The sequence below is a fragment of the Vespula vulgaris genome, chromosome 8 (assembly GCF_905475345.1).
Source record: "Vespula vulgaris chromosome 8, iyVesVulg1.1, whole genome shotgun sequence".
Taxonomy (NCBI): Eukaryota; Metazoa; Arthropoda; class Insecta; order Hymenoptera; family Vespidae; genus Vespula; species Vespula vulgaris.
In genome coordinates, this window is record NC_066593.1 from 2,829,241 (window position 1) to 2,851,410 (window position 22,170).

A 22,170-nucleotide genomic window follows, 5' to 3' on the forward strand; every position below is an offset into this window, starting at 1 on the left:
AAACAAATTTTTCATCGTAAATTATTCTACCAGAAAGTTATTCAAGCGAATTAATTTCTTTTTTTTTACCTTTCCCATTTCGGACGAGTAGAATCGGCGAAGTATGGAACACCATGTAAATTATTTTCTAAAAGATATTCCTTCGAGCTACGCTTGAAACTATTTCGCATATGCGATAACGATGGAAAATATTTGCACTTCATGTCGTTATTCAAGAAAAAAGAAGAAAAAAGAGCACAAAAGGAAGAAAAAAATCAAATCCTCTCTTATAACGCAAACAGTTTAATTGCCGTTAGCGAAGCCGAAGAATGATATTACGATAGTATACTAGCGTGGCTAACTATCCTTTTATTCTTTGAATTCATCCGATTGTACTGTAAAAAATCGATTTGTACGTTGAAAAGCGCATGCGACGTGTAAGAACACACGTAACTAGATTATCTGACATTGCACAGATTCATCAGTTTTTAGACGTAATAGCAAAGTTGTTTTTGTATATTCTGATAACGTAAAAGTTATATATATGTAGGTAACGACGTACATATCTCTATATATTATTATACGTATATACGTATATACGTTTTCTATTCCGTATGAGCTGTTTTCATCCATTCTAACAAAAGTACGTTGAAAATTTTTGCGTATCCCCTTTAATGTTATCTATTAAGCAAATGAGCATCGATTAAACCAAAATCAAATACCAAATTATTTATTTTACTGAAGAATGATGATTTATACCTACTGCGAAGAGAAATAATGGTAACAAATATAAATCGAGATAAGTGGGATTATAAATCTGCAATGATATTATGTAATAGCAATAAATATTTAAATAATATATATATATATATATATATCGTTTCTACGATTATGCACGAATAAATGATACAAATTATTTCATTTAAGCGTGTATATTATTTAATTGTTAATATTTAATATTTATCGTTAAGTGTATGCATATTTCCAAACCTATTTTTCTATACACAATTTTTCCCACGGAAGATGAATATTTGAATAAAGATTATAAATGAATAAAGATTTTGCAAGAAATTGTTCAGACGTAAATCTTTCAACTTTATATAGCACTCATTATACGTAATATATCAGCATAATTTCGATAATCAAAAATAACAGAAAAAGCTAATGCATTATATTCTTTCTCTTAAAAAATTATACTAACGAGCCAGTTGCTATCGCATACTCATTTTAATATAATTATTGTGAGAATATCGCGAAAGATTTTTTTATTAGTATAAAACGAAACTATTTTGAACAAAGCTAAATATCGTTATATGTGTGACTACTACAGAGATATTTCATAATTATAACATATCGTATAGAATTGCTATTTATATAATAACCTACCTAAGTTCTTTTATTCATCGTCTCTCTCTCTCTCTCTCTCTCTCTCTCTCTCTCTCTCTCTCTCTCTCTCTTTCTCTCTGCTTTTTTGCTTTGATTGCAAACAATTAACACATTCTTGGCAAAAACACTGTCGAGTCTACTGTTAAAAGCAATGAAAGGAGTCTATACTATAGAAATGTCTTGTTCTATCAAGAGCTATACCATCTTTATCCTTTTCTCTTTACTATCTCTCTCTCTCTCTCTCTCTCTCTTCATCTCATCTTTCTACTCATCTCGAAACTGCAGAAGCAGCAGGAGCTTTTATACGCTCATATGTTGCATATTTCGTCGCTCGAGCTTCAATTTTGTCGCGATTTCGATTCTCTTTCTCTCTTCTTTTTTCACTCGAGAAAAGAAGTCATTTGTCGAGTCGTGAACAATCGAAGTAAGCCATTTTCAGCTGGCGATTAGAAACTGACAACTTTCAAAATTAACGCATGGAAATTCGCATAGGAGAGTGACTTAAAAAATTTTCTATAAGCCTCTGACTTTTTTTCCCCGGATAAAACATTATAAATACATACTTTCGTTCGCTTGTAAAGATCGCTTGTTCGTTCCATTACTTCATAAAAAAACTATTCGAGAAAATTACAAACAGGTGAATGCAAAGTGTCGTGTGAAATCGAAGAAATAACATTGTCTCGCGGTAATTGTTGATGGGTTAATCGTAATACAGAAACCGACGAGTTCAACAATCACGATCATCAGGTTGAGAGTCATAACGAAGCGATCCGTTAGAAAAGGTAGAGTGGGTTAAATGCAGTCGGTGTTAAGTGCACGATCGTGTGTTTACTCTAAACTCCTGGATTATTACGTATTCAGTTTAGGTGTTGCACGTTGATCGTACCGGAGTAGCGTGTTTCTTGAGAAAGGAGTAGTAAGCTTTAGCACGGCAGTTTAATCGTTTCCTTGTAAACACGTGCGCACCCATGTGTATCTGTGTGGGATAGAGAGGCTCGTCGAATGACAAGGAATCTACCGTAGAAGCGTAGAATTATGTTAGCTGAAACATCGGCTCCTAGACGAAGATCTACCACCTAAGAGAGCTTTATAATGTCTCATCGAGCTCTCCTCGATGAAGGGACAATCGCGTACCAAACTTGCCCTTGCATTATAGATTATTCTCGGTCGTGTGGTTACACGATCCTCACTGTTACAACTTATCCGGTAGTCTCGTTGGGAATGCATCCTCATCGAAGTCCTTTGTCTTTAAGACTATCTACTCTCTTCTTCCGTCTCCTTCGATAACTATACATACTTATTATGCTTCTACTTAACTATTAACACGATAATAGCGTACGAGTTATGTAAGTATAATTATCTAATGTCTAATGTTAACAACTGCTAACTATTTTCTTTCAAAATATTTCAATACTTTCTAGATTCACAAATTGATTCCAATAAATCTCTTATAAGTATCCCATTCAACATCTAATATCTTCGATTAAAATATCATTCGTTCGAAAACATATCGCGTCCTTTCTCGAATCAATCTTATCTCGCAGACAAACGCATCATAGTGATCGATTTAAACAATCTGACAGTGTTCTCATCTCGAAAACGTATTTATTATTAGATATACTTTACGAAGAACGTTAATAATTGAAACATCCTCGATAAAATTTATTCTTGTTCTAACGATTTGGATGTTTAATTCTTTTGTGTTCTGTTCCTTTTATCTCTCTCTCTCTCTCTCTCTCTCTCTCTCGCTTTGTAAAATTAATTTCGCTATGCTGAGTTTTTTCTTTTTCTTTTTTTTCCTTTTTCTTTTATTGTCTCAAATCTTTGCGAGAAACGCTTCAAGTTCTTTGACATGAAGTTTCTTAATCGTGAAATTTCTGTTCTAAAAATACGAGCGTGATATCCGTAACGAATAAACGAATAAAAGATGAAAGAATCTTCATTTTCTACTTTTCGCACGAACGAGCACGTTCGCTAGTACCATAATAGTTATTAACGTAGAATACAATAGGATTTCATCGGGAGCTCTACGGCCAAGTTTACCCCGTGGGGTAAACTCTTCTCTCTGGTTATGCGTTACATCAAGGAAGAAAGATTACAGCGTAATCAAAGTTTTATTACTCTCTCCTTTCCTCCAGTTGTCTCTTCGAGTTCTTCCTTAGGAAAACGATAAAAAGAAAGAAAGGAAACATTTTAAGACCGCAAAATTACAAGAAAATAGCCGGAAATATCTGCGGCTTGGTACAACGCGAGATAAAATCTTGAAGATTAATGGTTAACTCTGTTTAAATAAAATACTCACCCCAATATGCTCTACTTTCGAATTTTACCGAGTTTATCTTTCCAGAAAGTAAATCTTTAGAAGGAAAGAGAGAGAAAGGAGATGAATGAATACGCACTTAAACCTTAAATGCGGAGAAAATTTCTTTCAAAGGCGACTCTCTCAGATGTTATTTATATTTAACTATTTAATGGTTTATTTAATACGTTGCGTTCGAATGCATTGCGTAGAGTGCAACATTTCGTCAAATGTAATTTGCACGAATCCGAAACTACAGTAATTGAAATGTGGACGAGTAAAAATGCATAAGAAGTACATTATCAAATATAAATATATAAATGTAGATATTATATTATGTTAATAGAGAAATTATATTATAATATATTCTTATAATCGGTTGAAATCTTTTCGAAGTTGAATAAAATTTACTTGTTACTAATTGTGATAAATATTAATAAATGAAGTATATTATCGATTTAATGATTATAATTACTTCGGTCATTATCTCTGATAATATTAAAACATGTAAATGTTTATATGTGGATAATATGACCCATTTTAATCTGATAATATATTTTCATAGATACCAAGTTTTAAACAGCTAATTAATTCGATGAAAACCAAATATCAAGAGTATAATATTACATATTATACAGGTAACATAATGTGATATTTTTAAATTTTCTCTCGCACGTAGATAATTAATTAAGAAGCTAAGTATATTCTGAAATACATCATCGTGTACAAGATTTGGTAAGATTACGTGTACTCCCTTCTCTCTCTCTCTCTCTCTCTCTCTCTCTCTCTCTCTCTCTCTCTCTCTCTCTCTCTCTCTCTCCGTGTTTTATGACGCACGAACTATACAACGATGTAAGTACTTACATCTAACAATAGAAAAGGTTGACTTAGTTATTAATGAGAGATGAATTTTCAATGAAAGAAAGAAAACTAAGACGATAAAACACAAAGAGAAAATTATTAGAAGAAAAATATTGTTGATCCTCTGGAAAAAAATTTTTTTCTGGAAAAGCGAAAACGTAAATAAATGAAACAAAGGGATGAACGTCGAGGGAACCTTTGAAAGCCCTTAAACTAATTACAAAGGATATCACCTGTAACTTTGGAAAAAGATAAGAACGAGACAACAGAGAAGACAAAGAACGAAGAGAAAAGAGAGAAGGAGAAGAAGAAGGGAAGACTAAACCCTCAAAGGATGTCGAAAGTGCGAGCTGAAAGTAAAGGCTGTTGCTAAAGGGCCTTAGCAAAGGGCGAGGTTATACCGAGCGAAGGCTAATGTAAACTGAACGAGCTAAAGCGTGTATTACTTCCGGCCCTCGAAGGAACGCTGCTGGCAAAAGCCACGAACGGGTCCCAATGGATGGTTACGTCCTTCGGTATATATGTATGTATGTATTTATGTATGTATGTATGTATGTATGTATTTATGTATGTATGTATGTATGTATGTATGTATGTAAGTATATACGTACGAACGTTGTATACCGCTCGATGATAAACCTCTTCTACGTAACTAAATCGAACGGATCCTGCTATGATATTCACCATCCGGTTATAGGAAGGGATTGTACATTATTAGATATTAAATTATGCTTTGTTATAACTTATATATTAATAAATATCATTAATCGTCGGTATTCATTATTAATGGAACTTCTCTCTCTTATCAACGATTCCATCGTTGAATAACTTCATAGAAATTTCCTATAGAAATTATAATCTAGGCAAATCATCTCAATCGAAATATCATTAAAATGTTATTTTTCCTTTTCAGAAATCCAAATAGCGTTGATCATCATACAAGAAACGACACGCTTTTACCCGCTAGTAGAGAAAAAAGTCGTTTTCGTAGTCTCACGTGGGATCAATACGATCCGGTACATCAAAAATATCTCGAAATTGGTAAGTTGATATTTGTAAATGTTGAATATAATTTTTTTTTTGTTTTCTCTCTCTTTTTTTTCTTTTTTTTTTTTTTTTTAATAATAACGAAGGCAAATGAAAGAATTCGATGTAACACGAGATACGATATTAGATGCCCCATGCACGCTCAACTAATTTATATACTCGAGATACGTTCTATCATGCGAATGAAATACGAAAGGACGATATCGGTTGGAAAAGCTGATGGAAACGTACTCGTCAGCGCGATCCTAATAATGCTGGCGATGCTTTTGAACGTATGTATGTACGTCTGGATCGATCGGAGAAACTCGTGTTATATCGAATTGACTTCGAGTCACGCAACGATGGACTACATATGTACATATCTATCTATACTGCCCTAGGATTTGATTTCATTCATCCAATAGTAAACACGTACTACATCTCCCATCTCTCCTCTAACGTTTAAAATCATTACTTACAAAATGACAACACTTTTAAATATTTAATATAAAATCAAGCTACGATAGGTTAGTAGAGTTAAAAATTTGAAATAAAAAAGAAAATAAAAAAAGGAAAAGCCAAGACATCTTCGTGCTCATAGAAATTTATTGAGAAGGAAAAAGTAAAAGAAAAAGCTTCCTTTTTAATCTATCTACACGTTCCACACTTTTTTATCAATTTTCTTCGCGTTGGCATGGGAAGAAAAAAAAACTCGTTGGAGAAACGTGATTTTGATTTACATTCACTCTTGTTGAACGTAAACTACGTAAATGTAAGAAGAATAATGAAATTATTGGCAGGAGTAGACGTATACCCTAATGCAATTTCGCGTTCACCGGATCGGACGCGTGGAAGATATATATTTTTTCCTTAGAATGTCGATCGAATGATTAATTAACGCTCGATCAGAAGTACCTACCATCTATCCTTCTTCTCGTGGAGGATGGCTCGATAGGCCAAGAGGGCCCCCTTTTTCCGAGTTTTCAAAGGGGAAACGCAATCTGCTATCGGCGCTCGCGAGAAGTGACATGCTCGACAGATTGCACGACGATCGTTTTCCCCTTAAGAGGAATTTTCGAAGGCTGCTATAGGAAACATCTTTTCCTTTCCTTTACTTATACCCACATATATCCACACACATACATATATACTCACACGTAGAGAGAGAGAGAGAGAGAGAGAGAGAGAGAGAACCTAGGACAGACTCGTCTCATTTCTTCCCACTTAAGATATCTCAATCGACACAATTCAACTTTGATCATCTAACGTTTTTATACTTTCTCACGATTCTTATTTTTCATGGATTAATAAAGATCAAATCCTCGAATTAAAAAACACTAAACGATAGTTATCAAAATTATCAATAGATTTCTCTATCAGTTGAAATTTTTCGATTAGATATATTCGATTGAGTCAAATAACAGTTCTTCTAATTTAACCTTTATCCGATAATTACTATTGATTGTAGCATATGTGTAACGATAAAAAAAAATATACGACCAGTTCACGTTTCCCCCAAATGCTTATAAATTATTATGGAATAATTTTTCGATTTTTTCACGTTTTCATATTTCCAGTGCCAAAAAAGTTATCAAAGAATTATTATTACTATTGTTAATATTAGTTTATTAACAATAGTAATTATTATTACTATTAAATATATAAAATATTTTGAAACAAAAAAATGAAGTCTTTTAGAAAACTATTCGAAGCTCGTCTCATCAAAAGGCATCATCGGCAGGTATTCACGGCAGCTGTGTAGCTCACGCTTCGGTGCTTCGAAGTCTACTTCAGTTACACACAACGTTGCACGCAAAGTGTAAAAGTTAAAGTTACACACAAACTCGGATAATCGATAAACCGCACCACCGATATCGACCACCACCTCACTCCACCCTCGCCTCACCCACTCACACTCTTCTGTCCCCTCCAATCCCTTCCCCTTCGTTCCCTCTTTAACTACGAGCGAAATGTTCCATGATAACGCGCTAATGCACTCCCTTTTTTTATTACAATAGAAAATTATTATTACGTAAACTTATCGTTCGACCGAACGTATGTAGGTACTTTTTTCAACGTGATAGTTGAAAAGTTTTTCTTCTCTTTTTTATTTTCATTTTTCTTTTTCTCATTGTATATAAGTACGCATGTGTATAAATACATACATATACATATGGTATACAATATACATTGGTCTTTCGATTTGTTATATCAAATGAATTAAATGTTACGAGTTGTTTCGTCAAGAGTTTCGCAAAAAGGTATACTTCCTTCGTGACAATGGCGATCTCATGGTCTAAGAGATCTAATATTAAGAGCTTCCTCTTAATAAATAAATACACAGAAAAAAAGGAAACTAACATGTATATAAAAAATATTAATAATTTCGAAACATCACTCGATCTTCGAGATGTACTTTTCATATACTTTCTTCAAAACGAAATTAAAAGAATTTTATTAACATCGAATATCATTAACTATATTTCTCTTAACATAAACAATTTTGTTAAAGAAATGAAAAATGTTTAACGACAATTATGATCAAAGGGAATCAAAAGGGAAGAATACACAAATGACGTTGATCGAAATGGTCAAAGGATTCACTATGAAACCCAAATCCAATTGCGTTCTTGTATTTTCGAAAGATGCAAATTAATTCGAACGTGGAGTGCAGACCATACGCATACCATGAACGAACACACCGTTTTCGGTGTTACGCTTTATATGTTTCTCGTGACATGTGCTGCGGTCGACACGTTACAAACTTCCTCATCCTTCGGTAGCTTTTGCGTTGAGTGATAGAAGAACAGCCACACAATGATGAACGCGATAATAGGAACAGGACTGCATTAAATGTAAAACTTTGAGAGATTCCCACTGCAATTGACTCTTCACTGATCAGTTCAACCAATGAATGAATGAATTAATTAATTAATTAATTACCAAGAATGACGAAATCCATACCTACAGATATTCTAATCTTTTCAATATTATTAATATTATTCCGAAGAGAAATTTTCTTTTAATTTTCTACACGTCTCAAACGCGTTTTGATCTTTTAAATAATTTGTCTTCATCATGTTAGCTGATGATGATTTAACAGACGAACAATTTAGATGATATAATATATAAATATATAACGCAAATATAATACATAAATGTACCGATGGTCAACGATACGTTATCGCAATACTACATAGTCGTATATGACTGAAATCGACCTTAAGATTTTGATCTAAATAAGAAGATAAATGAGTATGACCATCGATAACTATGCAGGGGTTCTAATCGACAATTATTATCACTTTCTACTATATCTTATCACTGCAAGCGTATATATTTATGAAATGTAAAGATTATTTCTTAAATTTCGAAGAATGTTCATTAAAAAAAAAAAAAAAACTTACAAATAATTTATGATTTAATAATACAAAGTGTTATGAATATCCCTATTAGATTTTTTATTTAACAACGATATATTGTATTTAGCAGTTGTAATATTTTTCAATTAAAATGAAAACGTATTATTCATATTTTATTGAATGCTATTCTGTCTTATCTCGTAAAGCGTTAGTATATTTGAAATTTGTAATCGTTGAAAGTCTTAGATATAATGAATGAATATATTTAAATGATTAATTTGAATCTAACAATATTCCATATATTTCTCGTACTGGAAACATCCTCGAAAGGTTGAAGTTGCCGAGTTTTGCCCTATTTCAGTCTCCTTATCATCAACCTTAGTATTCTTCAATTCACTCAACCGGTGATCTTTCGTTCAGGAATGAGCTCTGGCAAGGTAGAAGATACACACGTAATACTCATCCTAAACTCTCTCTCTCTTTCTCTCTCTTTCTCTTTCTCTCTTTCTCTCTCTTTCTTCACTTCCACACGTTCTACGTCGACGAATGTACCAAGCTCGTTTCATCGGAGTAAAGTTTCGTCAGAGGCAACGATATTTCCGACAGTCATAACCTGATGCCGTAGGCGATGATTACTTTATGATAGAAGACGAAGTTATATCGCCTTTGTCGTGTCCTGCTTCGCTTTCTATCTTCAAGCTCGGAAATTATCCGAGTCCTTCGAAAAAGGCGTCTACAAACGAAACGATCGATACGGTTTACGAGCTACGATTTCGATATTTTTTTAAATTAAAAGTCAAGTCTAACGTTTATCTTCTAACGTCTAATCGAAAATTTTTCAGGGCAAGGAGAAAAGTGAAAAGTTCGCAATTTATTATTATGAAATTTGCGATGACTTTTTTAAAAGCAGTTTAAATCTTTTTAAGATTTTTCTTTATTCCTTTCTTTCTTCCTTTTTTCCTTTTTTTTAGTCACTTTGAAGAGTAACGTAATAAGAGTAAAGTTCAATGTAAAAACGATTATGACTTATGCCAATGAATTTCATTTATATCTTTAATCTCCAGTAACGTATACGTATGAATGATATTAACAAACATTATCGATTAGTACAAGGTTCGTTCGATTGTTAACGTGTTAAAATAAGCATTTCTTACATAATAAGACGTAATCACATTTATAAGCTCATTTAATGGCATTTAATATATAATACCTGTAGGATGTTTAATAAGTTCGAAAGAAGTTATGAAGTTATTAAAAGATCCTTTCCACAATTTTATCGCTACTTTTTAACGCCTGTCAGTGGATAATTATTTAACAAAGCGCTCTTAATTCGAATTATATTAAATCGAGAATATATTATATCTAGACTTACATACATACATACATACATATATATAAAAAAAAAGAAAACGATGAAGGAAAAAGTATCAAATTATTAAATATAATATTTTAACATCTCGTAAAGACTTCAAAGAGATCATGTTTTCGAAACAATCGATACAAAAGTTCGATACAAAAATACGAAGAGCAAAATTCGTGAAATGACACGATATATACTTTAAGAGGAAGTCGAGAAGACAGAATAATTGGTGCTGATGTTCAACCGAAGAAGTTACCGTAACGCCTTGCTAATTGCTACTAAATTAGTCGAGATTACAAGTTCCTGTCGATTCCTTATGCTACTACCTTCTATTTCTAGAACGAGCTTTCACTAGCAGTGGTTCGAATTTGTTAAGAAAGAAGGAACAAAAAAATAAAACCAAAAAGGAGAGAAGAACAAAAAAAAATAGATGAGATCGTAGGTAGAAGGTAGGTTATCCAGAATGAAATAATAGTTTAAAGACGACCTACAATCGATCTTCGGCTTTTCTCATTGATCAGCGATCCGTTTCAAGAGGTAGTTTCCTTCGAATCGAAACACAAGGGGCTTGGTCTTTCTTCCTCACATCAACCGAAACCACCAACGTCGAGAGTGATGTACTACCGGTGTAAGCGTTCGATCGAAATTCCTACGATAATCTACTTTCCTGAAGTTATACAGGATGTTTCCAAAGTACTTATCATCGAATAGGAGGATTAGTGAATACGAAAGGAAACTGCATATGTTCTAGATTATAACAAAGTCAAGAGTATTTTCTAAAAAAATCGTGAAATACTCTCTGATATAACATCATTCACAGAGGTCAAATGAATAATACCTATTTTGATAATGACAGATAACTTTTATTGTTCGTACGCGATAAACGAAAAATATATCTTTATGATTTATCGATCATCATAAACGTCGATTTTAGATATAAAAATAATTGGATATAGAAAATATATATATCTATATGTGTAATAAAACTGTCCGATCGTGAAATTAGATAAAAAAAAATATCAGTCAAATGTTATTAATTAATCATCGATTATATTCACAAAAATATAGGTGATAATAATGATAATTCTGATAATGATAATAATAATATATATATATATTCTGATGTTATCTTCTTTCTTTTTTTCTTTTTTTTCTCTTTCTTTAATTAATTTATAGAATATCGTTCGACAGAATTGTTTAATTACTTTCTAATAGTATCGCAGGATCAAACCGAAAGAATAATTCCTATTAATTTTTGCTCTAATTAATTTTAATTTTTATCTGTCGACAGGTCAACTCGGAAACGTAAGAAAGGGTCGGAAAAAGTTATGTGGTAGTTGTTTCGAACTGACGGCTATAGTTTTACCAGCTACGCGCGTAACTTATTTCGTTTTCTCTCACACATAAATCGTAAGGGGAAATAAGAAAAAAAAAAAAAGAGAGGAAAAAGAAAGAACAAACAAACGAACAAACGAACGAACAAACAAACAAACAAACAAACGGTCGCAGGTTTCCGTGTAATCGTATAAAGATTAAAGTTTAATATTTCTAATTACGAAATTAGCTGGCATTTTAATTGTTAATTTTAAGTACCCTTAAATACCCCGTTAAAACAACGTACTGTTAAGTAATTCAAAGCACGTTTCTCTCGTATCCTAGGGAACATTGCGTGTCATTGGGAAACGATATCTCCTTTCGTTTCTTTCCTTTATATAATTCGAATTTAATTCGAGGAGTGTGCAGGAGAAACTCAACGTACACATGGACGAAGAACGATATACGCGATAACTCCCTATTTTATCGCGATCAAGCCAAACAAAATGACGTTTTAAAATGAATGAGAACGTTCCGACCCTAAAGAGGATTTAATTACCAACACTTTTTTTTTATCGCTCTTTTTTCTATACAACAAACGAACACATCCAGAAAAAGCGGAACTATCTGTTTCACAAACGGACATTTTTTTTCTTTTTTTTTTTTCTTTTCTTTAAAACATATATATATATATATATTTGTGAAAGTAAACTATTTCAAAGAAATAAGATCTGACTCGAAAAATAATGTTTTATAATTATGACGAAAGGATATAAAATGCGAAAAGTACTGTTAACTGATTAACATGCTTTTTTTTCTTCTTTAGAAATGTTTAGATAATTTTAATTAAAAATTATTTGATATAATTTCTTTGAAATATATAAAATACTAAAACTATTAAATACTAAAATCAAAATACTAATATTAATAGTCATTATCGCAACTTGTTGTTATTATCAATAACTAATGAATAATTATTAAGAAATAATTATGTTCATAAAAAACGAATAACTTTATTAAGAAATAAAATAATTTATTTTTTTTTTTTTATTAAAATAATTAGACATTATTCGTGTTTTTACACAATGGTAATTCTTTTTAAATTTATTATTAATGATCTTCTAGCACGAGCACTCCATTTTTACATTCGTAATATTTATAGCAAGAACTTTCATGAGAATATATTATTCCATTGGAACGTTCTTAGCATAAATTTTTCTCGTCACTCTTTTACAATCTTCTTGACAATATTTTTCCTATATTTTCTGCATTTGCTATTTATTTCTACATTCTTCTCGTCCAATGTGCATCCAGCACGTTGTGGATAATCACAGACTTGTAATACTTTATTGAAATGAAGCGGGCAACCCGACCAAGATTTTGGACAATCCATTTCGAATCTAACCCCATTAGAGCACATGTAGAATTTTGAACAAGAACTCTCGTGAGCTAGAAGTACAGTAGAGTCTACCGGATCTATTAGCGGACATTGTGTCGGTATCGGATATATTGGTTTGTCACCAGGATAATAACCATTGACACAAATCACACCGATTGATAACGCAATTATCAATTGATAACTTGCTAAAATAAAATAAAAAATAAAAATATTAATATAAAGTGAGAAAGAATATGTTAGATTAATTTTAAATTGCTCATTTATTATCTAATAAATCTTTTTTTCATTATACTTTTAAAGTGTTAATAGAAAAAATTGAAAAATTTTGTTCTGTACACAAACAGACACGTACATTTTAATTAAAAATAATTATATATATATATTAATTATATATATATATAATTATTTTTTATCAAATATGTTCATTGGTTTTTAAATAAATTAAATAATGATATTTTATTAAAACTTACCCGCCATTGTAATTAACTGGTTTCACCAAACTTGAAACGTTAACTGTTGCGATTAGAGCAGACAACTTTTATATATACCCAAATCATTGATATTTATATATACAACGTATCTGCAAACATTTTATCGACTAATCTGTAGCTTGCTTATCAACCATTTTTTTTCCATTTCTGATTAAATTCACTTCCCACAAAAAAAAGAAATGAAAGAAATGAAAAAACGAGTTTTCTCATCTAAAAAAAAAATTACTAACTTTTTCTACTTAATCGAATAATAAAATATAAAAATTTTTGCCAACTATTATTAAAAATAAATATATATTTCATTGAAACCACTTCTATTTCAATAATACAAAACAGTATTAAATATTTTGATTAAAGAAAAACTTTCGTTAATCAAAGCATTTTACGTTTGCTTTGGACAATTCCATCAATGAGTAACAAGCTCGTCGAACAACAATGTCAGCTTGTGGTTTATGTCCAAGCGATTTCCCCAATTAAATTTTCAACGAGACAATTGATCGGTATGTTTACGTCATACCTTCGTCCCATGCCTGATTAATAATTCAAATTGTCAATGACACCGAATATAACAGAACTTAAACTCGTATTATAATATAATTAAAATAATTTTTCTTGGGAATATTATGATACTTTTTTATTTCTTTTTATATTTTCTTTTCTCCTTTATCTAATTTAGATCCAATTAAACAAGCAAAATTTTTCTATGTAATAAATTATATAAAATATTTCTTACATATCTATGTAGTTAAGTACCTATATACATAATTCAGTCGAATAATATCATGCCAGTCGCTGAATGATTCATATTTACATATGATTTTCACAGTGCAGACAGATTTATTATCTGGAATATTGCACGATACCAAGATAGCTTTCTACGATTAAATTATCGCTGTCGGAAGTCGATATTAAATTTTCGTCGTTGATAATATAACCGGACGTCGTAACGCGTTAAAATAATCTCCTTTTGTATCCCATATTTCAAATTGTCGTAATACATACTTCGCTTACAATTAATCCGATAAATACATTTTGATTTCGCGTATATTTCTTCGATCGTATAGTATTAAATAACGAATCGAAAATGTAATAACGATGCTCGTCCAGTTCGAACGAATATCATATATATATATATATATATATATATATATATATATATATATATATGGAGAATTTTTTAAAATTGAATATTTCAATTAAATAAAAATATAAACGTTCAGAAAAAGAATGCAAGAAAAAATGATTACTCTATGAACAATAAAAAAAAATATTAAAATGATTCTTGCTATCGTCGTTCATTGATTCATCTATCGTCGTATGGCTTTTTATAAGCTAATAAAAAAAGATAACTTTTATATATTTTTTTTCTTCTTTTTATTTTTTGTTTTTTTTTCTTTTTTAGGAATGAGGCCAAAAGTAAAAAATCATTATCGAGCTCATCAGCTTTCTGTTTGGCTACGACTCGTACCGGAACTTCATCGTGCTGGAATGGAAGACGTTGATTCGAGACACAATCTTTTCCGAGGACACGCCGATCCAAGTCTTTATGATGGTTTGGTCAGGCCAGATCCTTTGAGTAGAATCACCGAAGAATTTAAAAGAAAGAATATAAGCACTGAACCACCTACCACAACCGACTACAGCATAACCACGTGTGTCAGTCTTATTCAAAGCACAAATCTTCAAAATGTGCACAACGCCAGCACCGATACTTTGGCGAGTCTCGATGCAACTGGGTAATCTATCGCATTTAATTGAACGAATTATATAAAAAATAACAGAAGAACGAGAGACGTACCATCACGTATTTAAAATTTATAATTTATAATAAATCCAATTAACACAGATGATAGATCGAACGAAATTTTGTTTTACAAATTTCTTTAAAAGAAATATGCGCAGTTATGAATTTATTGTATGAAATATTTCAGACGTTACTTACTTTGTTATTTTTTTCTTTCTTTTTTTTTTTTTTAATATCTATCGATTTTAGACGATTTTTATAAACGTCGCTATTTAAATATCAATGTAAAAAAAAAAAAATTATAATGTAACATATCAATGACGGTACAACGTGAAAGTTATAATAAGCACTGATATCATCGATAATAATAATAATTCGAAAAGAAAAAAAAAAAACAAGAAATTGCTAAGTTCGAGAACACTATAAAATCTAGCCACTTCTTTTCTAATCTTATAGATACGCTGCATATTCTACGGCATTAAGCGTAACGATAGCGATCGGCTGTAGTCTGCTTATACTGAACGTCCTCATATTTGCTGGTGTCTATTATCAGCGAGACAAGACGAGACTCGAGGTCAAGAGCCTCCAGCAGCAACAGATGTTGAATCAACAGTGTGGACCGCGCGGTTTCACGGAGTTGAAACAACCACCCTCGTCACATTCACATTTTCCTGGTAGTGGTCAAGTTATCGTTGACGTTGAAAATGAAATGCTCAGAAGGTAAATCGTAAAATTTGCAGAGAAAATAAATCAATATATTTTTCATTTTCTTTCATTATTTAGTATCTCTATAATTTATCGAATATTTTTTTATATAGGTTTAAATTAAATTTTTATTGTAATATATCTTGATTGATCTTCTTGCAAGATATATATTTAGATCTTATATAAACTGTTTATAGTAGCTAATCGTATATATATATAACTAACTTGATTTTATCGTAAACATATAAAGAAGAACTTTTTTTATTCTATATTTTAAATCTTATATCTTGATTTTCTTTTATATCATTAGATTAATTAACACTTATTTTTCTTCGAAAAATTTGTCAAAAGAAAAACGGATAGGAAACAAAAATGTTGTATAATAATTTTCTTTCTCTATTCCCTTTAGAAACGTGATGAAAGGGCCTCCGAACGAGCCTAACACTTTACAAGGCACACACACCCTGCCGCATCAACATCATTATCAAAAGCAACATCAGCAACAACACGCTACGCTTCCTCGTGCTTCGGTCATGCAGGACATGAACGCGCAAACTCAAGTGAGTCAAGAAACTGTTATAAAAAATGGATCCTATAGAATGCATAATATAATACGTAGATATATATGTATCAGGGCAAGCGTAAAAAAAAACATTTTTTTAAAAAAGAACATTTTACAAAAAAACTTCTTCATCAAATCGCAAGAAATAATAAGCAAAAACAAATAAATAATTTTGTTTTACTCGAAAAGAAAATTGTTGTCTTAAAAAGAAAAAAAATATATAGAATGTCCTTTTTACATATTTCTCGCTACTTTGCAAATACCATAATAATAAAATAAAATTGAAAAAAAAAGTATAGTCCTGGTTGAAATCTTTCGGATGCTTCGCTGTGAGAAAACGAGTAAAAGGAAAAAGAAAAGTTTTGCGTTTCACTTTACAACGACGTTCTTAGCATATCCGAAGAAGTTTTCGAATTCCTTGAACGAACCGGTGAAACTCGTTTCTTGTTAACCCTCTATAACCTAATTTATTTTCCTACCAACCCCACCCACTCAATAAAAAGAAATTATAAAATATTTGAAACTTGTAACTTATTTCTTATAACTTAGCAAGGATTAACTTTCGCATATTAATCGATAATTCATTTTCTAAGTGAAAAAAAGAAAAGAAATAAATAAAGCGAATAAAATAAAGCTTGACACTTGTGACTCTAAAAATACGATAACACGTTTCCCATATATATATATATATATATATATATATATATATATATATATCCAAAAATAAGTTGTAAATTTGAATATCATGAAAAAAGACGCAGCGTAATTTCTATATAAAATAATAATAAAAATGTTGAGATAATAATACAAATTTTTCATCAACTTAAGTATCAAAAACGAAAGTGAGATATGCAATTGACAGTATTATTACTCGACTGTCGATGCGTCTGACATTTTTTAAAAAGAAGAGAAAAATATTAAGGACTTGCCATATCTTTCGTTTTTGTTTCTTCTTTTTTTAGGGACCACCGAATGGATCCATACATCTTACAGTACCACGTGCTCCACCACCACCCCGTGCGAAGAGTCCTCCAGAAAATCAACCCCTTCTGCAGAGTACAACCGTCTCGAGTCGTGTCTCGCAAGCAACGATGAGCGAAATGCGAGTCTGATGCTTAGACCCCCCTCCAAAGCCGGTCGTCCCGGACGTTCTAACGGCGTCGACCTTGCTCTAAATCTCCTTGTCTAATAAAATTACTAACAATATACAACAGTATATAAAGACGAGAGGAGATGGGAGGGGGGAAGAGAGAAACGTCCGAAACTATTCTATGTACTTTCATGCCCTAAACGCTTCGCGTCTTCCTTTTTAATATAAATGGAAGGGGGAAGAAAAAAAAGAAAGAAAGAAGAAAAAGAAAAAAGAAATATAACTCGAGTCGCGTTTTCAACGATCATATTTTTGATCGATTAAAGAACTAACGATCCGCGATAAATTATATAAGCATCGATCGAATTCTCATCGATCATTTACTTAGATGATTCGAAGTCCGAATTTGGCCGAAATGGAAGAACAATCAAACTAACAATTAGCCAAGATCTTTTCTCTCTGTAATTATTAGATAAATTATATCGGGTGAATCAATAATATTTCTAATTTTCTTATACCTTTCAATGATATCATTCGGAAGCGACGATTGAAATCGAAGTACGGTGTAATACGTTGTGTAATAAATGAAACGTCTTTGATTATTTTGTATTTTAAAGTCGGTAATGAAATTATTGAATCACCATGTATAATTTAACGTTTACCTATATTGAATAAAGTCTGTTCAAATGTGTATACGTGTATACGCGAAGATTATCAAGATTTATTCATGAAACGAGAGAATTTTTTTAGACGAAAATTACTTTGTTTAAAAGAATATATATATATATACACACGTACACACAAAATATATAAATAAAATACATAGAGTTCTGTTAAAACAAAAAAGAAAAAGAAAAAAGAAAGAGAGAAAATAATAATAATAATAATAATAATACAAGAATAAAAATAAATAAAATTTAAATCCGTCACATCGCATATTTCCCTCGAGAAATCGAGAACACTGTTTTCTTTTCAAACAATTCTTTCGTATTTTGAATAACTTAAGAAATAAAATATGTATAAAATACGTGTATACTCTTTGAAACAGGATATATACCGTGTAGGTATTAACGATAAGAAGGAGAGATGGATCTTCAAAGAGGCGAACGAACGATCAAAAGAATAAGAATAAGGATATGGAAAAGAGAAAGAGAAAGAGAAAGATATAAAAAAAAAGACATAAATAAAAAAGAAATAAGTAAATGAATAAAAAATAAATAAAGAAATAAATAAAGAAATAAATAAAAAAAGATTAAGAAAGAGAAAAAAAAAGGTAAACATGAAGAAGAAGCTCGTGTATAAATTACTAATCCACCACGATGTTAGATGTTCCTTGTACATACATAACGTAACACTTTATACCGTAAACCCGCCAAAGTTTGCTACTTTCTAAGAAGAAAAACGTGGAAGAATAAAAGAGGAATAAGCGAAGAAGAAAAACTTCGCTAACGCGTATCGTTTCTTCATCCGTATTTTGTTTCTACATTTAAGAATGCTCGAACGAGTGCGTATGCTCGTGTACGCGTGTGGGTGTGCGAGTAACGCTCAAGATGGACAGAATAGAAAGAGAGAAAAAGAGAAAGAGAGAATGTGTGTGCGTGTATGTGTGTGTGTGTGAGAGAGAGAGAGAGAGAGAGAGAGCGAGAGAGAGAAAGATGAAGAGAGAGAGCAAAGAGCTTTGTACATCTACAATGATTCTCCTCTTCGTGGCTATTAGACGATCCTTCAAAGTCACAAGCGAAAGCTTGTCTACTCGATTATTTATCTCCTATCGCAAGCACATCAATGATTTATACTGAAAGTGACACTTTGAAGCGATGCCTATGATTTATTACAGCGTCCGCACGTTCTACGAGGTACCGCTGTATTAAGATTTTATCTATTTTATGCGTACACACCAATGCCGCATCCGACTTGACCATCGAACAATATCTTTCTTGTTTTTGATAACATGAAAAAAAAAAAATATCAAATTCGAGATCGAAGTTCTCCCGTTTTCTCTTTTCTTCTCTCTCCCTTTCTTTTTTCTTTTTTTTTTTTTCTTTTTCTTATCAATGGGGAAAGTCGGACAAAAAAAATCGGTGATTTACAGACGTCACACTGAAAATATGAATTTTAGTAAACAAAGCGTTGGGCCAGTCGAAAAGAAAAAAAAAAGAGAGAGAGAGAAGAGAAAAAGTTACATCTACTTTTAGAATACTTTACGTCGTTAACAACAAGAGAGATTATTTATATTATACATTTTTGAATGGTAATGGTAACAGTGAGTGAAAGAAACAATCAAAGAAATTCAATCAAATCTTTTTACTCGTCTCTAAATATTTTTTATGGGAATTATTAATTTCAGAATTAATAATTATTATTCGTTAAATATTACTTGAGTTGAAAGAAATAAAAAATATGTCGATGCTCAGTCATTGAAAAATGATCTTATCTATCTGTTATCACGATGTACAAAGCTGTCTTAAAAAAATTCGCATATTGCATCGTTGCTATTGCCGTTGTGAACATTATGCATCGACGTAAGAACGATTGCTATATACACGCATATTTATATCATTACGAGGATTTCAAAGTTTCGATGTTACTATATTTCATTTTATATCGTAACTCTTCATTCGATGTAAATATGTTTCCTCGTACTTTAAATACTGCCATATTAACCGCTGCCATATTTTTATTCTTTACAATGTATTTTAAAAGTATCGTGAAAAATTAATGAGTGTATAAAGGCGTGGACATCGATACCGTCTATACTATACATAGATATCACTAAAATATTGATACATATCGATAAGAATCAATATTATATTATAAAGAAATAAGTTAATCAATTGACAATGTAATATTGAAAAGTTATTTAATTATGTATGAAGTATATTTAACGAAAAACATGAAATATGTGTAACAAAGTATTACTCATTGAAGAGATAGTTGTTTTAATTATTATTATTATTTATTATTATTATTTATTATTATTATTATTATTATTGTTATTATTATTACTATTATTACTTATTATTACTTCTTAGTTATTAGTTATTAATACTGTAACTTTTCTTAATGGATTTTTATATAATTCATATTAAAAAAATTAATAACCATCTGAAAAAAGTCGAGCATATTCTCTGCACAGTTTTTTCTTTCCTTTTGCCTATAACAAAAACCGTAATTAAAAGTAAATACGAAAAGTAAAAAAGTCAAAAATATTGAAACTCAGCATTGTCGGTATCGATATCGACGCTAATACAAATACGTCGTTTTTCGTTGCACTTATCATCGAGTACCTAATAACGATCGATGCAAAATGAGAATGAATGAAAGCCGAGCTCGGTCAGTTGTTTCTCTCGCACCGTATATGTATGTACATGCTATTCGTGAATTTTTTGTAAAAATATGATTATACATATAGAAGTAAGATTAAGGGATAATGATAAAAATCCGTTACGCGTACTACACTGCCACGACACTGAAAGGGTGATTTGAGAAAAACGAAAAATCAAAAGAGAAAAAAAACCAAAAAGAAAAAAGAAAAAAAAAGGAGAAGAGATTTAAGAAAAGAAGGAAAAGCAAAGGGTTACGAAAACGAGGATTGCGACTGATCGAATGTGTATGTGAAAAAGGCCGATAAAAAGCTATCGAACGTAGACTTACGTAATAAAAACCGAATCAAAACTTTTGTACATAAACTTATCGACAAAAACCAAATAGAAGGAATAAAAGGGGAATAAAAAAAAAAGAGGAAAAAAATAATAAAAAAAAAAATCAAGACAAAATCAAAGAATGTGTTTTGCGTGTTTTTCGATAAGATATAAGAGGGGGGGAAAAAAAAAGAAATAAACGAGACTTAGCAATTAATCATGCGACTACTTAAGCGAAATAATTTGGTCGATCGATCGATCGATCGATCGATCGATACGTTCGCAATTCATTTTCGAGAATGGAAAATGGGTAGGAGAAAAGAAAGGCAAAAAGAATGGAGAGATAAACAAGAACGATATTATCTCGCTGGACTAACATTTTGAGGTGTGCGAGCATGAGTGCGAATTGCGCGATATCATCAAGTATGGACAATCCAACTATATTCAAAAATACAAGTAAAAGAAAGAAGAAAAAAAGATTTAAAAACGCTGGATATAGTATTCGTTATAAAAAGATGCGGAAAGGCATTACTCGGGAGAGTTTACGATGTTAAGAAATTTAAATAACATATATTATATATATACATATATATATATATATATATACATATACATATGAATATATACAGAAATGCACACGTGTGCAACTACACAAATATTTGCCACAAACGTACACACGAATACACGCGCGCGCGCGTGTGTACACACACCACACACGCACGCATACATACACGTGCACATATTACACATTATACAAATTGTAATGAATTTATTATGACGGATACAATTATATTTATGTGACCTTTAGCTGGCCTCGCGCTCTATTAGAAAGATACTTCAAATAAACCTTCCGGTCGAGAGCGAGGCTGCCTGTTACGTTTAATGTTTTTGTTGTCAAATTGTAAATATATAAACGAAATACATGGAGACATTAATTGTACCTTTAATCCG

General features: G+C 31.3%; 2 protein-coding genes across 8 annotated transcripts in view; one reads left to right on the forward strand and one right to left on the reverse strand.

Annotated features, from left to right (window-relative positions):
- LOC127065600 (neuroligin-4, X-linked-like) overlaps nucleotides 1-22,166 on the forward strand; it is a 219,171-nt gene extending 197,005 nt beyond the window's left edge. For all 7 annotated transcript variants that reach the window (XM_050998161.1, XM_050998158.1, XM_050998162.1 and 4 more), the window contains 5 exons: nucleotides 5,439-5,566; nucleotides 14,880-15,213; nucleotides 15,678-15,941; nucleotides 16,336-16,486; nucleotides 17,451-22,166. In XM_050998161.1, the coding sequence (XP_050854118.1) occupies nucleotides 5,439-5,566; nucleotides 14,880-15,213; nucleotides 15,678-15,941; nucleotides 16,336-16,486; nucleotides 17,451-17,600 (1,027 nt within the window). In that variant the 3' untranslated portion in view covers nucleotides 17,601-22,166. The remainder of the gene's footprint in view (nucleotides 1-5,438; nucleotides 5,567-14,879; nucleotides 15,214-15,677; nucleotides 15,942-16,335; nucleotides 16,487-17,450) is intronic.
- LOC127065619 (peritrophin-1-like) lies at nucleotides 12,576-13,544 on the reverse strand. Its single transcript, XM_050998215.1, has 2 exons — nucleotides 13,457-13,544; nucleotides 12,576-13,171 (listed from the first exon to the last, which is right to left on the reverse strand). The coding sequence occupies exons 1-2, from the start codon at nucleotides 13,461-13,463 to the stop codon at nucleotides 12,810-12,812; spliced, it is 369 nt and encodes a 122-aa protein (XP_050854172.1). The 5' UTR covers nucleotides 13,464-13,544; the 3' UTR covers nucleotides 12,576-12,809.
- Nucleotides 22,167-22,170: the final 4 nt, after the last annotated feature.